This window comes from Anguilla anguilla, chromosome 8 (assembly GCF_013347855.1).
Source record: "Anguilla anguilla isolate fAngAng1 chromosome 8, fAngAng1.pri, whole genome shotgun sequence".
Classification (NCBI taxonomy): domain Eukaryota; kingdom Metazoa; phylum Chordata; class Actinopteri; order Anguilliformes; family Anguillidae; genus Anguilla; species Anguilla anguilla.
In genome coordinates this window covers 25,463,787-25,478,333 of record NC_049208.1, presented here as the reverse complement: position 1 = coordinate 25,478,333, position 14,547 = coordinate 25,463,787, and the positions used below count along the sequence as shown (strand labels likewise).

At 53.9% G+C, this 14,547-nt stretch overlaps 1 protein-coding gene across 3 annotated transcripts in view; it reads left to right on the top strand.

The window, feature by feature from the left end:
• LOC118232710 (ephrin type-A receptor 7-like) overlaps window positions 1-14,547 on the top strand; it is a 95,263-nt gene that overhangs the window by 55,776 nt on the left and 24,940 nt on the right. For all 3 annotated transcript variants that reach the window (XM_035427758.1, XM_035427761.1, XM_035427759.1), the window contains exons 4-5: window positions 10,508-10,663; window positions 11,906-12,253. In XM_035427758.1, the coding sequence (XP_035283649.1) occupies window positions 10,508-10,663; window positions 11,906-12,253 (504 nt within the window). The remainder of the gene's footprint in view (window positions 1-10,507; window positions 10,664-11,905; window positions 12,254-14,547) is intronic.

Sequence of the window (14,547 nt, the reverse complement as noted above, 5' to 3'; positions counted from 1 at the left end):
GGGTGGCGCGCACCTCGCTGCCACGCTGGACACATCCGCGACGCAATTGGACGGCGTGGAAAACGCAGTAATTAAACGCGCGCGGGCCCCAGGGACGCCGGCTGCGCATCATCCGTCACGCCGCCGTCCCGCGTCAGGGTCAGCCCGGCCCCCTCCGCGTTTAAACGCTTACGGGCTCGGCCCTGATTGGACTATTTGTGCATTGATCTGATTGGGCTATTGATCCTGGCGTATTGAGCTGTTTCATTTAAAGGCCTTTGCTTGTATGGATTTGGGTCTGATGGAATGTAGCTCCCCGCGGGTTTGTGGAACGATGAAATGGTGTCCTACAGCGCTGCCCAGTGGACATAGGGGTGATGGGAGGGCCCACTTGGGTCAGGGGGCTCTAGGGACAGTTTTAGAAAAGGGCGGGACTGATGCCCAGCTTTGATCGAGGGTCAAGGACTTTGTCCCTCTCCAGGTCAGAGGTCGTTTGGCAGGTCCTTTCAGTGGAGAGCATCTGCTCGGTCCCCCAGCCAGGCCCAGATCTGCCCACCTCCAGATGACTCATTCACACGTGGTCCCTGGGGACCAGGTACCATTCAATAAGCGCATCCTCAACCGCTACCCTCATTGTTCTCAATGTCAATAACCAATCAGAAGCAATAACCCTCCAGGTCCGGCTCCTGATTGGTTTAACTGAGCGCAGTGACCTTCAGCGCACTGTGCTGTTGAACAGATTTGGTGAGTAAGTGCAGGTTTGGTTATTCAGCTTGCAGCGTGATGCATCAGAGGCTCAGAGAGTCGTCTGCAGAGCCGAGCTGAGGTGCGTTACCGCGCGTGTGCTCCTGCTGTGGCGGGCCAGGCCCTGTGGAGGTCAGTGCACGCCGCCCGCGGGCTCCTGAGCGCGCAGCTCCAGCTGCAGTGTGGGACGAGCGCCGCCAGCCGCTCGCCGTCCGTCAGCAGCGCCGGAGTACACGCAGGTTGCCAGGTCTGAGGGCGTAATCAGCGTCCAGCTCCGAGCAGCCCCGCTCCCTAAAACCCCACAGACCAAATTAGAGAGTTGACCGCCTGGGAAAATGTGGACTAATGCGCCTCAATGTGCTTTAAGTGTAATGGAAATCGTTATTTTGCATAAATTACCTGTGGACACGTTGCCCAGTCATAATTGCCGAGTCCAGTTCATCTCTCTCGCCGGTGATTTTGTGAGGGTCTGAAAGAAACTGCATTCATTGACTTTGCCTCTGAAAACGTGCCTGCAGAAAAGCAGAGAGAGAGAATTCATGGTGCGGTTGGTCTGCTGTATTAACCAGTCTAGGAACTGTCCTGACTGATCTTGTGCAGACAGCTTCAGCATATTGTATGTGGGAACATGCCAGACGTATCGATGGAAAACTTTAACGTAGAATCATTCCTATTCCAATGCTGGTTTAATGCAGCGATAAATTCTTGTTTGACGTCTGTGAGATTGTCTTGCGTAACCCGCCCCTTATCTTGCTGCCCCATAAAAAAAGTTTATGGAAACATAAACACATGAAGCGAGTGTCTGTTCTCTAATATGGCAGCTACAAGAGGTTCTCTCTGTCAGTGAAGAACATCCCCTGCGTGGATTGTGTGTCTTACAGTGAGTGAGGGGCTCTGGGGGAATGAGGCCTGCGATTGATGCTGCTTTGATGGGTTACCCTTGATTCTTTGCCTTCGTTAATATTTCATTAGAAGCATACAATACGTAAATGGAGGAAGAATGAGGCTTGCTGTAATGCACCGCCTTATTAGTTTGTCAAAAAAACGCGTAAGTGGAAAAATGAATTTTTGGAGTTGTTTGGGAAACAGTCCAGCCCGAATAATTATGCAAATGGGAGGTTTTGATTTGGAGTGCTCAGCTTTTGAGACGAGACCCTTGCGTCCAATTAAACATGCAGGACTGTTGTGTTTCTCTATGGCTTCATTTCCTCAGGTGCACAATGTGGTCCTTTCGTGACCGATCGCTGCGCGTCCCTGGCTGAGCGCTTTGTGTTCCTGTTACCCCTGTCTGCAGTACCTGCCGCACCGCGGTGTCTGTCGCGCAGTGCATGATGGGTAGTCCACTGCTATGTGCCCTCCAAAAGCAGCGCATAATGTATTCACTCCCTGAGAACAGGAGACTCTGGGAAACGTTGTTCCCTGAATGTGAGTTCAGGCAGGACAAGGCCGTGACCAGGCCAGTACAGAGTAACACAATGATTCTAATGGAAGCTCAGACTGAGGGTGCACAGGGTTTATTCCAATTATTTATGACAGCATTTATATCGTTCGTCAAATACTGTACAAGCAGAAGCCCAAAAAAAGTGTAATCATGATAACAATTTAAATATATATTTTGTTACAGCAGCCTGATGAAAATGAATGGAAAATCAATTTTATGATTCATACCATGCTCTGTTTAAGATGTGAGAGGCTTGTCCATATTTTATCTAATAAATATCAAGTGGGTCATGGGAAGATTAGTCCAATTGGGAGCTAAATGTATATGGAGTAACAAACACACACAGCTATGCTGTAAAACCTTGGGAAGTAATGCGATTCTGTCGGCACCTTCTCGTTCTTTTAGATTTTCAGTCCCGTTGGCCGCATCTCTCCCCAGCGTCTCCGGTGTCTCCTTCAGCCTTCACTGTTGCATCAGCTGCAAAGCTGAGTTTCAGGTGGAAACTCACACTTCAAGTGGAATCAAACTCCATTTGTGAACAACATTAAATTATTTTGATATTCTTAGGTCATGGAAGCCATTGAGATGCACAAGCATACACGCACGCACGCACACGCACACACGCACACACACACATAAACACATACACACGCACACACACATACACACACACACACACGCACGCACACACCGCATGTTTACTGTAGTTAAAATGCAAATGAAAGATGGCGATGTATCTTAGCTCGGCTGTTGCGCTGTACGCTGGCTGTCTCTTCCTCCTCATGTATTGTTGTTTTGGGGAGAAGGGGGGGGGCATCTGGATCAATAAAGCTGCGAGAAATGTTTTGTTTGGAAGCAGAGAGGAAGGAGTCACAGCCCCCTTTCTAACAGCGCATCAAATCCTGACACCCCCCCCCTTCAGAGCCTGCAGGCTGTTTCTCTGGCTGTCCACTGCAGCTCTCTCTCTCTCTCTCTCTCTCGCCCTCTCAGCTGCCCTCTGCACCCTGAACCTGCAGCTCAGAGCCCCTGCGGTGCAGTTAGCCTCCCTGCTCTCACATACCGCACCACCAGTGTGCGCCCAGCCATGCAGGCACGCATGTACAGTAAATACTCACTCACATACACTGACACATGCACGCTCTCTCCCACACACACACGCGCGCACACTCACACATACACACGCACACACATACACACACACATACTGACACACGCATACACTCATATACACATGGACACATACATACTTACTCACACATACACACGCACACACACACACACACACACACACAGCTGCTTGTTGCTCCTGTTGCTCTCCTCTCCGGTGCCTGAGGGCTGTAGGCACTTGGGTCATGCTGGCAGAAGAGGTAGAGGCAGCCGTGTGTGCCCAGCCTCAGCCCTCTGCTCTCAGACAGGAAGCTTCCGGAATGTGGCCTCAGCCCTCTGCTTTCAGACAGGAAGCTTCCGGAATGTGGCCTCAGCCCTCTACTCTCAGACAGGAAGCTTCCGGAATGTGGCCTCAGCCCTCTGCTCTCAGACAGGAAGCTTCCGGAATGTGGCCTCAGCCCTCTGCTCTCAGACAGGAAGCTTCCGGAATGTGGCCTCAGCCCTCTGCTCTCAGACAGGAAGCTTCCGGAATGTGGCCTCAGCCCTCTGCTCTCAGACAGGAAGCTTCCGGAATGTGGCCTCAGCCCTCTGCTCTCAGACCGGAAGCTTCCGGAATGTGGCCTCAGCCCTCTGCTCTCAGACAGGAAGCTTCCGGAATGTGGCCTCAGCCCTCTGCTCTCAGACAGGAAGCTTCCGGAATGTGGCCTCAGCCCTCTGCTCTCAGACCGGAAGCTTCCGGAATGTGGCCTCAGCCCTCTGCTCTCAGACCGGAAGCTTCCGGAATGTGGCCTCAGCCCTCTGCTCTCAGACAGGAAGCTTCCGGAATGTGGCCTCAGCCCTCTGCTCTCAGACAGGAAGCTTCCGGAATGTGGCCTCAGCCCTCTGCTCTCAGACCGGAAACTTCCGGAATGTGGCCTCAGCCCTCTGCTCTCAGACCGGAAGCTTCCGGAATGTGGCCTCAGCCCTCTGCTCTCAGACAGGAAGCTTCCGGAATGTGGCCTCAGCCCTCTGCTCTCAGACCGGAAGCTTCCGGAACGTGGCCTCAGCCCTCTGCTCTCAGACCGGAAGCTTCTGGAATGTGGCCTCAGCCCTCTGCTCTCAGACAGGAAGCTTCCGGAATTTGGCCTCAGCCCTCTGCTCTCAGACCGGAAGCTTCCGGAACGTGGCCTCAGCCCTCTGCTCTCAGACAGGAAGCTTCCGGAATGTGGCCTCAGCCCTCTGCTCTCAGACAGGAAGCTTCCGGAATGTGGCCTCAGCCCTCTGCTCTCAGACAGGAAGCTTCTGGAATGTGGCCTCAGCCCTCTGCTCTCAGACCGGAAGCTTCCGGAATGTGGCCTCAGCCCTCTGCTCTCAGACAGGAAGCTTCCGGAATGTGGCCTCAGCCCTCTGCTCTCAGACCGGAAGCTTCCGGAATGTGGCCTCAGCCCTCTGCTCTCAGACCGGAAGCTTCCGGAATGTGGCCTCAGCCCTCTGCTCTCAGACAGGAAGCTTCCGGAATGTGGCCTCAGCCCTCTGCTCTCAGACCGGAAGCTTCCGGAATGTGGCCTCAGCCCTCTGCTCTCAGACAGGAAGCTTCCGGAATGTGGCCTCAGCCCTCTGCTCTCAGACAGGAAGCTTCCGGAACGTGGCCTCAGCCCTCTGCTCTCAGACAGGAAGCTTCCGGAACGTGGCCTCAGCCCTCTGCTCTCAGACCGGAAGCTTCCGGAATGTGGCCTCAGCCCTCTGCTCTCAGACAGGAAGCTTCCGGAATGTGGCCTCAGCCCTCTGCTCTCAGACAGGAAGCTTCCGGAATGTGGCCTCAGCCCTCTGCTCTCAGACAGGAAGCTTCCGGAATGTGGCCTCAGCCCTCTGCTCTCAGACAGGAAGCTTCCGGAATGTGGCCTCAGCCCTCTGCTCTCAGACCGGAAACTTCCGGAATGTGGCCTCAGCCCTCTGCTCTCAGACCGGAAGCTTCCGGAATGTGGCCTCAGCCCTCTGCTCTCAGACAGGAAGCTTCCGGAATGTGGCCTCAGCCCTCTGCTCTCAGACCGGAAGCTTCCGGAATGTGGCCTCAGCCCTCTGCTCTCAGACCGGAAGCTTCTGGAATGTGGCCTCAGCCCTCTGCTCTCAGACAGGAAGCTTCCGGAATTTGGCCTCAGCCCTCTGCTCTCAGACCGGAAGCTTCCGGAACGTGGCCTCAGCCCTCTGCTCTCAGACAGGAAGCTTCCGGAATGTGGCCTCAGCCCTCTGCTCTCAGACAGGAAGCTTCCGGAATGTGGCCTCAGCCCTCTGCTCTCAGACAGGAAGCTTCTGGAATGTGGCCTCAGCCCTCTGCTCTCAGACCGGAAGCTTCCGGAATGTGGCCTCAGCCCTCTGCTCTCAGACAGGAAGCTTCCGGAATGTGGCCTCAGCCCTCTGCTCTCAGACCGGAAGCTTCCGGAATGTGGCCTCAGCCCTCTGCTCTCAGACCGGAAGCTTCCGGAATGTGGCCTCAGCCCTCTGCTCTCAGACAGGAAGCTTCCGGAATGTGGCCTCAGCCCTCTGCTCTCAGACCGGAAGCTTCCGGAATGTGGCCTCAGCCCTCTGCTCTCAGACAGGAAGCTTCCGGAATGTGGCCTCAGCCCTCTGCTCTCAGACAGGAAGCTTCCGGAACGTGGCCTCAGCCCTCTGCTCTCAGACAGGAAGCTTCCGGAACGTGGCCTCAGCCCTCTGCTCTCAGACCGGAAGCTTCCGGAATGTGGCCTCAGCCCTCTGCTCTCAGACAGGAAGCTTCCGGAATGTGGCCTTAGCCCTCTGCTCTCAGACAGGAAGCTTCCGGAATGTGGCCTTAGCCCTGTCAGGTGCGCGACGGGGAGCTGGCTTCTCTGGAGCACGGCGCAGGTCAGGGGAGCGCAGAACGCACTAGTGCCGCCGCACGCGCCGACGCGCCGCCCCGCAGCCCGCCTTTCACAAGGGGGCCGACCCTGACGCGCTTATGACATCATGGCATCATTTCCTCTGAGCTGACCGGGAGAGGAGGAGTGTGGAGAGAGCGAAGAGTGATGAGAGGAGAGAGCGAGTGAATGGGGAGAGAGGGAGCGGCGGGGCGCTGGCGCTGGCGCTCTGATGAGCGGCGGTAAGGGGAAGGCGCTGTGTGGGGAGGCTGCTGAGGGCCCCGGCAGCAGAAAGAGGGATAATGCTCTCTGTGATTATGATGAAGGAAGAGCGCTGTAATATCCTGTAATTGGGGCTCCAGTCTGTGTCGCTCCCATTGTTCTGAGCACGGATACACGAGTGGGACTGAGGGAGGGAGGGAGGGAGCTCACACTACACTGTCAGCCTTCAGCGCAGTGCACACTGTCTGTCTCTATCTCTCTCTCTCTCGCTCTCTCTCTCTCTCTCTCTGTCTGTCTGTCTGTCTCTCTCTCTCTCTCTCTCTCTCTATCTCTGTCTGTCTCTCTCTCTCTCTCTCTCTGTTTCTCTCTTGCTCACTCTCTCTCCCCCTCACTTTCTTCCTGTGATTCTCTCTCTCCCTTGCTCTCTCTCTCCACCCTCCTTTCTCTCTCTCTCTCTCTCTCCTTCGCTCTCTTTGGGGTGTGAGGCAGGCTGAATAGGCCTTTGATGAAGCCGCTGTGTTGGCCTGTAAAAGTGCGATGATGGCGGCAGCATACGCGTCGCTGATGATAATGGAGACGCTGCTGTACGGGCCTCATGATGATGGCGGCGGTGGTGAGGGTGCTGATGATGATGATGATGATGACAAGGGTGCTGCAGAACTTCAGAAAAACTCAGGATAAATGAGATCACAGAGCGCGACCGGGCTGCTGGAGACGGACGAGCTGGCGCGGTGCGGATGGTGCCCGCGCTCCTGGGCTGGAGTGCGGAGGCTTGCGTGGACACGCCCGCTCAGGCCTCGCCCCCAGGCCCAGGGCGGGAGCGGGCGTCTCCATGGCCGGCTCACACAATCACTCCGCAGCCTGTCGGCCGTGGGGCCCGCAGCGTGCAGGACTGGCTCCTGGCAGGACCTTTAAAATAGACCTTTCACTTGTCCATTAATGTGGATTTATTCCGTTCGTTAGCAAAGCTTTCATAAATTAGAATTAGCGGCATAATGTCAGTGATCTGAATATGGTGTCATGAATTATTGATTTGGCCCGCACCAGCCCGCAAATCTCGCCTGACATTTGGAAATAAGACCAAGCAGAATTACGTTCTGGAATAATGAAGGCCATTTGGGTCGGGATTGGGGGGCGGGGGCTGTGGGGTGGGGGAGCTGAGCAAACCTCTTTCCACATATTAATATTCATTAATACCTTCTGTCAGAAATGCACAGAAACAATTCATCGCTCACAGTTAGTGTATTAAGTGCTTCATGATTTATTGATGTGCGTGAGTGCAGTTCAGTTATGAGAGCGCTGCACTGAAATTTGATGGTTGTTACGACAGGAGAGCATTCCTTAACAGCAGCGAGCAGATGTGTTCTGATAGGATCCCTTCACTTCCTCCATGACAAACATTAGTGCTGTGAGTGGACAACGAAATCAGCGAAAGCTGTGAATGTTCCTCATCGTTGTACTCGTCATCACCCCTCTTATCCAGACTGCCTTACACAGCTCCTTTAACATTTGGTCCATTTGTACAGCTGCATATTTACTGAAGCAGTTCAGCTTAAGCACCTTGCTCAAGGGTACAATTGCAGTGTCCTACGTGGGAATTGAACCTGCTGCCTAGGAGTTGCAAAGCCCAGTCCCCAAGCCATTATGCTACACAGCCACCATCATCGTCATCATAATCAGTATGAGAGATCAGGGAGCTATTCGTGTTTTACAGCTTGGGTGGAGGGCGACCCTCCTGGGAAACCCTGGTGCTGTATGATGTGGTGTTGGTGGGCCTGATGGGGGCGCTGTCTCTCCCAGGTAGAGAATGGAATGTCTCTGCATGGCTTTGTCCAGGTCTTTAAAGCCATGCCCTTGTCCATCGCTGAAGATCCGTTGGCGCTTGCAGAAAGGGTCGGGGTGTTAATATTGGTGTCCTCATCATCCCCCAGCGGTTGCTTGGTTACACGCTCTCGTATCCCCTGCCTGCCCTGCTTTCCCTCTGTGAAAGAGGAAGGGGCTCTGTCTGTGCTGCCCTGATTCGCTGAAGGTTAGATGAGTAAAACAGATGACTAATGCTCCTCCTCTCATTACTGCCGATGCCGGTGGCTGTTGAGCGGGGCTGGTGATGGAGGCCGGCTTGGCTGGCCGTAGGGAGGTGTGGGGCTCTAATCTGTAATCTGAGTCCCTGGAGGTGCCGTATTCATCACTGGCACACGCCTGCTCCTGTGCATCCTGAGGAGCTCCAGCTCAGAGAGAGTCTAAGTACCAAAGTCTGTAAAGTGTGTTTAATCACCCGCACAGGCAGCACTTAATGCAAACCCACCACCTCAGGTACAGCGGGGCCCCTCAGGTACAGTGGGGCCTCACAGGTGCAGCGGGGCCCCTCGGGTACAGCGGGGCCTCACAGGTACAGCGGGGCCCCTCAGGTACAGCGGGGCCTCACACGTACAGCGGGGCCCCTCAGGTACAGTGGGGCCTCACAGGTACAGCGGGGCCCCTCAGGTACAGTGGGGCCCCTCAGGTACAGCGGGGTCCCTCAGCAGGGCCATAGGGCTATAAAACTCCAAATGTAGTGTCCCAGTTATGCAGGGCGTGTTTGATTAATCGCAGTGGCAGCTCTGCTGTTCTCTCTCTAAGCCTGCGTTTGAGGGAGAACTTTCCGGTTGACAGCACGCACGCGGACACGGCTTTGGAAGGGCACAGGGATTTCTCTCCTGGCGGGGGCAGCGCATGTTCAGGTCTCAGAGCCTCTTATAAATAAGACAGAGGGAAATACAGAGGCTCTAACGTGGGGGGGGGGGGGGCATGGAGTGAGCAGCGGTCCTCTGTGAGGGCGCTGAGCTCGGGGACGGGCCGCAGCTGCTAATGGGCGCGATGGCGAGATGGCGGCTGAGAGGTGGCGAGGCCTGTTGGCCCTTATTGACTTTGTGTCATCCCCACCGTGCGGTAAGAGCTGGGACGCCTGTGCCCGGGCTTCTCAGGTGTATCAATCAAACTGCACGGTTCTGCATGTTCATAACCGGGGTTTACATGGATTCTCTGCCCGGGCGGGAGCTTACCGCTCCCCGATTTCACACACATTACCCTGCTCAGATGACTGACAGGAACCAGGAAATGTGATGCGGGGATACTGACACAATTGTGTGAGTGTGTGTGTGTGTGCGCGCGCATGCCTATGTGTGGGTGAGTGTGTGTGCTGTGTGCTTGAGCGTGTGTGTGTGCGTGCGTGCATGTCTGTGTGTTTGTGTGTGAAAGGGAATGTGTAATCAGCAATGTGGTCTGTGTGTGAGTGTTGAGTGCTGTACATGTGTGTGTGTAATTATGTATGTAATCCGCATTCTCTGCCATTGTGCTTGCAGCCAATTAAAGATGAAAATGATTTGTGTAATTAACAGTCTGTGCAAACACACAGAGTGGATGAGTATTGTATTCCTGTCCGTGTGATATGACTGGTAGCACGCAGTGCTCTGCTCGCAAACATGCAGTGCTGCTGCACTTTTAGAATTTAATGCCGTTACTGTATGTAGCTCAGTCCTTAATCTGCGCCACACCAGTGTTCCTCAGCAGTGTCCAGTCTGTTTACTGTCAGTGTTACTCATCTGGGCTGTTCTGCTCTGTGACAAAGATGCACACCCCTCATAGGCTGCGTTGTCAGTATCGTTACTCTTGGTGCTGCATGGTATCAGTATTATTACCCTGCTTCTCTGTGTGATCTCACTCTTACTCTGCTGTGAGGTGTGTGTCAGTAACATCACTAATACTGAATGTGTCACTGCAGTGTGATGTCAGTACTGGTACTCTGTGCTGCAGTGTGATGTCAGTACTGGTACTCTGTGCTGCAGTGTGATGTCAGTACTGGTACTCTGGGCTGCAGTGTGATGTCAGTACTGGTACTCTGCACTGCAGTGTGATGTCAGTACTGGTACTCTGTGCTGCAGTGTGATGTCAGTACTGGTACTCTGCTCTGCAGTGTGATGTCAGTACTGGTACTCTGTGCTGCAGTGTGATGTCAGTACTGGTACTCTGTGCTGCAGTGTGATGTCAGTACTGGTACTCTGTGCTGCAGTGTGATGTCAGTACTGGTACTCTGCACTGCAGTGTGATGTCAGTACTGGTACTTCCATGTGATGTGTAGTTTGGGTGTACTTTCCCTTATCCCTTCTGTTCCTCTGCTCTGCAGCCTGCCCTGCTGGCTCCTACAAGATGTCTTCAAGGCAGCAGGAGTGTTTCCCCTGCCCCGCCCACAGCACGGCAGAAGAGGAGGGGTCAGTGCAGTGCGTGTGTGACCAGGACCACTTCCGAACCCCGCTGGACAGCCCCTCGGCCCCCTGCACCCGTGAGTTTCCCCCCACCCTCGCGCTCGCTCATTCGCGCTGCGCTGACCCCCCCCCCCCCCCCGCGCTCGTCTCCCCTTCATCATGGCCCGCCCAGCGCCAGCTCCTTGCGTTCTCTGCTGCTGTCTGTCTCTTATACGGCCCAATCTGTCATGTTTTAGCTCAGGTGTATTTTACCCGGAACTCTGCAATCACCCTTTTATCTGGATTCTATAAATCTGCTCATGATGATAATACTTTATTATCCATTTTATTAAGCGCCCCCCACCCCCACACACACACGCACGCACACACACATGCACTCACACACACTCATCCACATGCACACTCACCCCCACTCACACATTTCTTTTTTATTATAAACCCACTGAATCTGAGATAGAGATGTAGAGGGGAAGGCAGAGTTGTGCTGACGTTTGCAATCTTCCATTCTGCAGGTGACAGGTGTGTGTGTGTGTGTGTGTGTGTGTGTGTGTGTGTGTGTGTATATGTGTGCATGCATGTGTGATGTCAAGCTCCACACAGGCTGTTAACACTTCACTTTTTATACGGCTGCCCTGCTCTTACTGGGTGGACAAATGCGTGACTGTGAATTGGTTTCTTAACCACACACACACACACACATACACACCCCGTAATATAGATTTTCACACTGAACATATGCAGTCTTTGCTCATTTCTCTCACAAACACATTTTATCACGAATCCTTTTAATTCCCTTCACACTTCACGCTTCACACAAATATAATTTCAGATTTTCATTATAAATCAGATTATTATATGCAGCCATCTGCAAAGGTACAGTGTTTTATATGAAAATGTATTTGATGCGGTCTCAAACAGATTTACGATCGATAATCATGAAATGTAGTGTAAACGTTTTTGTACACGTTTACATAATTTGTTCTTGTATGTGACAGAATACAGATCAGTTCCAACAGCAGCAGCGTCTGTGTCAAGCTCTGTTTGTGATCACAGCTCTCCATCTCCACCAGCATTACTGGCAACAGAAATAATCTCAGCATAATTTACCAGAGCAAGGCCTGGGTGGAAGTCAAACTGTCAAACTGGTGCAGCAGGGGCAGGTGGTTAAGTTATCTATAGCAACCCAGAATGCTAATACAAATAGCAAATACACACAGATGCCAGCCACAAAAACAAGGAGAAAGCTAGTATCAATAGTTAATTAATAAAGAGGTAAGTAAAATTTTCTCTCTCTCTCTCTCTCTCTCTCTCTCTCTCAGGTCCCCCTTCTCCACCCAGGGACCTGGTGTACACCCTAAAACAGTCCACCCTGATCCTGGAGTGGGCCCCCCCAGCGGACACGGGGGGCCGGGGTGACCTGTCGTACAGCGTGGGGTGCAGCCGGTGCGTGGGGCCCCCCCGGGCCCCCCAGCGGCAGTGCGAGCCGTGCGGGGCCAGCCTGGGCTTCGTGCCCCAGCAGAGCGGCCTGACGGAGCGCACCGTCACCGTGGTCAACCTGCTGCCCCACTCCAACTACACCTTCACCGTGGAGGCCCTCAACGGCGTGTCCGAGCTGCTGCCCGCCAAGAGCTTCTACAGCCAGGTCAACGTGTCCACCAGCCTGGCAGGTAGGACCCCAATCTGCTGCTCCCCCTGCCGTCCCCCCCCTGCCGTCCCCCCCCTGCCGTCCCCCCCTGCCGTCCCCTCACTGCCGTCCCCCCCCTGCCGTCCCCCCCCGCCGCCGTCCTCACTGCCGTTAGCGCTGCGTGTGGATATCACGCTGGCTCTACGGTTATCAGGGCTGTTCATATTTTATATGGTACATTATTAACAGACGCACACTCCCGGAGCCTTCAGCAGCAGATATTAAACGCACGCCATTCCAGTTACAGCAGTGCAGTCATAATAGAAAGCGGACGGCCGCAGTTGTTTGTGCGCAACACAGAACAAATCAGCTGGACAGGTGCTGTTAAAAACAACGAGATGTGTTCAGGCAGTGCTGGTCTGTAAAGTTGAGTTTCCACTAGGTTACACTATAAGCTTACAGTTATGTATGGTTATCTACTGTATATAGTATTAATTACTGACGCTTTACCTCCACACCAGCTATTCTGCGGTATTAATTACTGACGCTTTACCTCCACACCAGCTATTCTGCGGTATTAATTACTGACGCTTTACCTCCACACCAGCTATTCTGTGGTATTAATTACTGACGCTTTACCTCCACACCAGCTCGGCTGTAGTATTAATTACAGACTGCCTGCTGTATTGTCTGTACTGCAGACGCTGCCCCCCTGCCTGAGTGCTGGCTATCTGAGGTCTGATTCAGCTGAAGGGCCTTTCCAGCTCTCACCTGCAGAAACACTGTGCTGATTATGTTTGCCCACGGTCGCCTTCATACCAGCTCCGTAGCTGTCAGATTGCTTGCGTCTCAATAAGCGTGTGTGCTGAGCGCAGCAAGCAGGGAACCTGCCCTCAGACTGTGCTTTGACGGGCTGCCTCTCTGCCCTTTTCAGCAGAGCTCAGACTGTGCCCGGAGCTAAAGACCCAGCTCCTCTGCTTCGGGAGGAGGGGGGGGGAGGACGCAAGGCAGAAAGCAGCCAATAGCCGTACAGATCTGCTCTTAATTAGCGACATGGCTGGCGCAGGACGCATCGGTATAAATAACGTTTAAGCGACTGTAGAGACAGAGCTAATGCGTGGCCGTGCCCTGCGGTGGGACGCACAGTCAGTAAAGAAGCTGGCGCTTTCTCAGGGGAGGCTCTGGGTAAACACGCCCTGCCGGCGGCCAGCTGAGAGGGTGCCACGCCGACTGCGCCCACCACACAGCGGGCTAATGAACACTTGACTAACGCTGTGATCAGGGGCCCGGCCGCCAGGGTCTGAGCAGCGGGGTCTTATTCCGGCTCGGTGTGAAGCGCTGCCTCCTCTCCCGCCCCGCTCGCCTCCCTGAAGTCGGGGGGATTTGCGGGGATTTGTAGGGATCCCCGAGTGCGCGATGCTGATTACTGAGAACACTTCACACCCGCACCTCGCCCCCCGCACACCGCGCCGGAGGAGCAGGGCCAGCTGGGCCACGCTCTCTGACACGTCACTCCCCTGAATCAGATCATGGGTCTGCGTGCGTGCGTGTGTGTGAGTGTGTGTGTGTGTGTGTGTGTGTGTGTGTTCCTGCATGTGTTCGTGCGCGTGCATTTGTGTGTGTGTGTGCGTGTGCGTGTTTGTGCATGTGCGCTCATGCGTGTCAGTTCGTGTGTGTGTGCATTCATGTGTATGCGTGCGTGTCTGTGTGTGCGTGTGATAGAGATTGAGCTACCGATAAGCGGTCCAGTTGTTTAATGCCATTGGGCAGCATCTGGAGCGGAGAGTGCGGCAGGCTGGGATCGGGGGGTGCGGAACAGCTGGTGGAGCAGAGGGGGAGGGATGGGTGCTTTCTAATGCAGGCATCTGCAGCAGCACACACGCTAACACGCCAGCGCCGCACACACACGCTAACACGCCAGCGCCGCACGCACACACTGATACACCAGCGCCGCACACACACGCTAACACGCCAGCGCCGCACGCACACGCTCATACACCAGGCCCGTAAATCCCCCAGTAATGTGGACATTTAGAGAGCCCTCTCTCACCATGCAGCATTCAGAGCCACAAATCTTACCAATTAATACTTTTGAGAATGGCCCTGTAATTTATGAAGATCAGAACAGAACAAAAAATAGTCTACAAGCTTCAGCACTGTAATCGGGCACACGAAGAGCTTCCCTGTGAAATAGCACAATCTTATATGATTTTACTGTATGTATTTTACATCGCATGTTGCTTTATTGAGGTAACTCTTTTACCATTTGAAAATGAAAAAAATATGTTATTAACTGAACGTTCTAATGCTGATGTAACAATCACTACTGGTGAATGA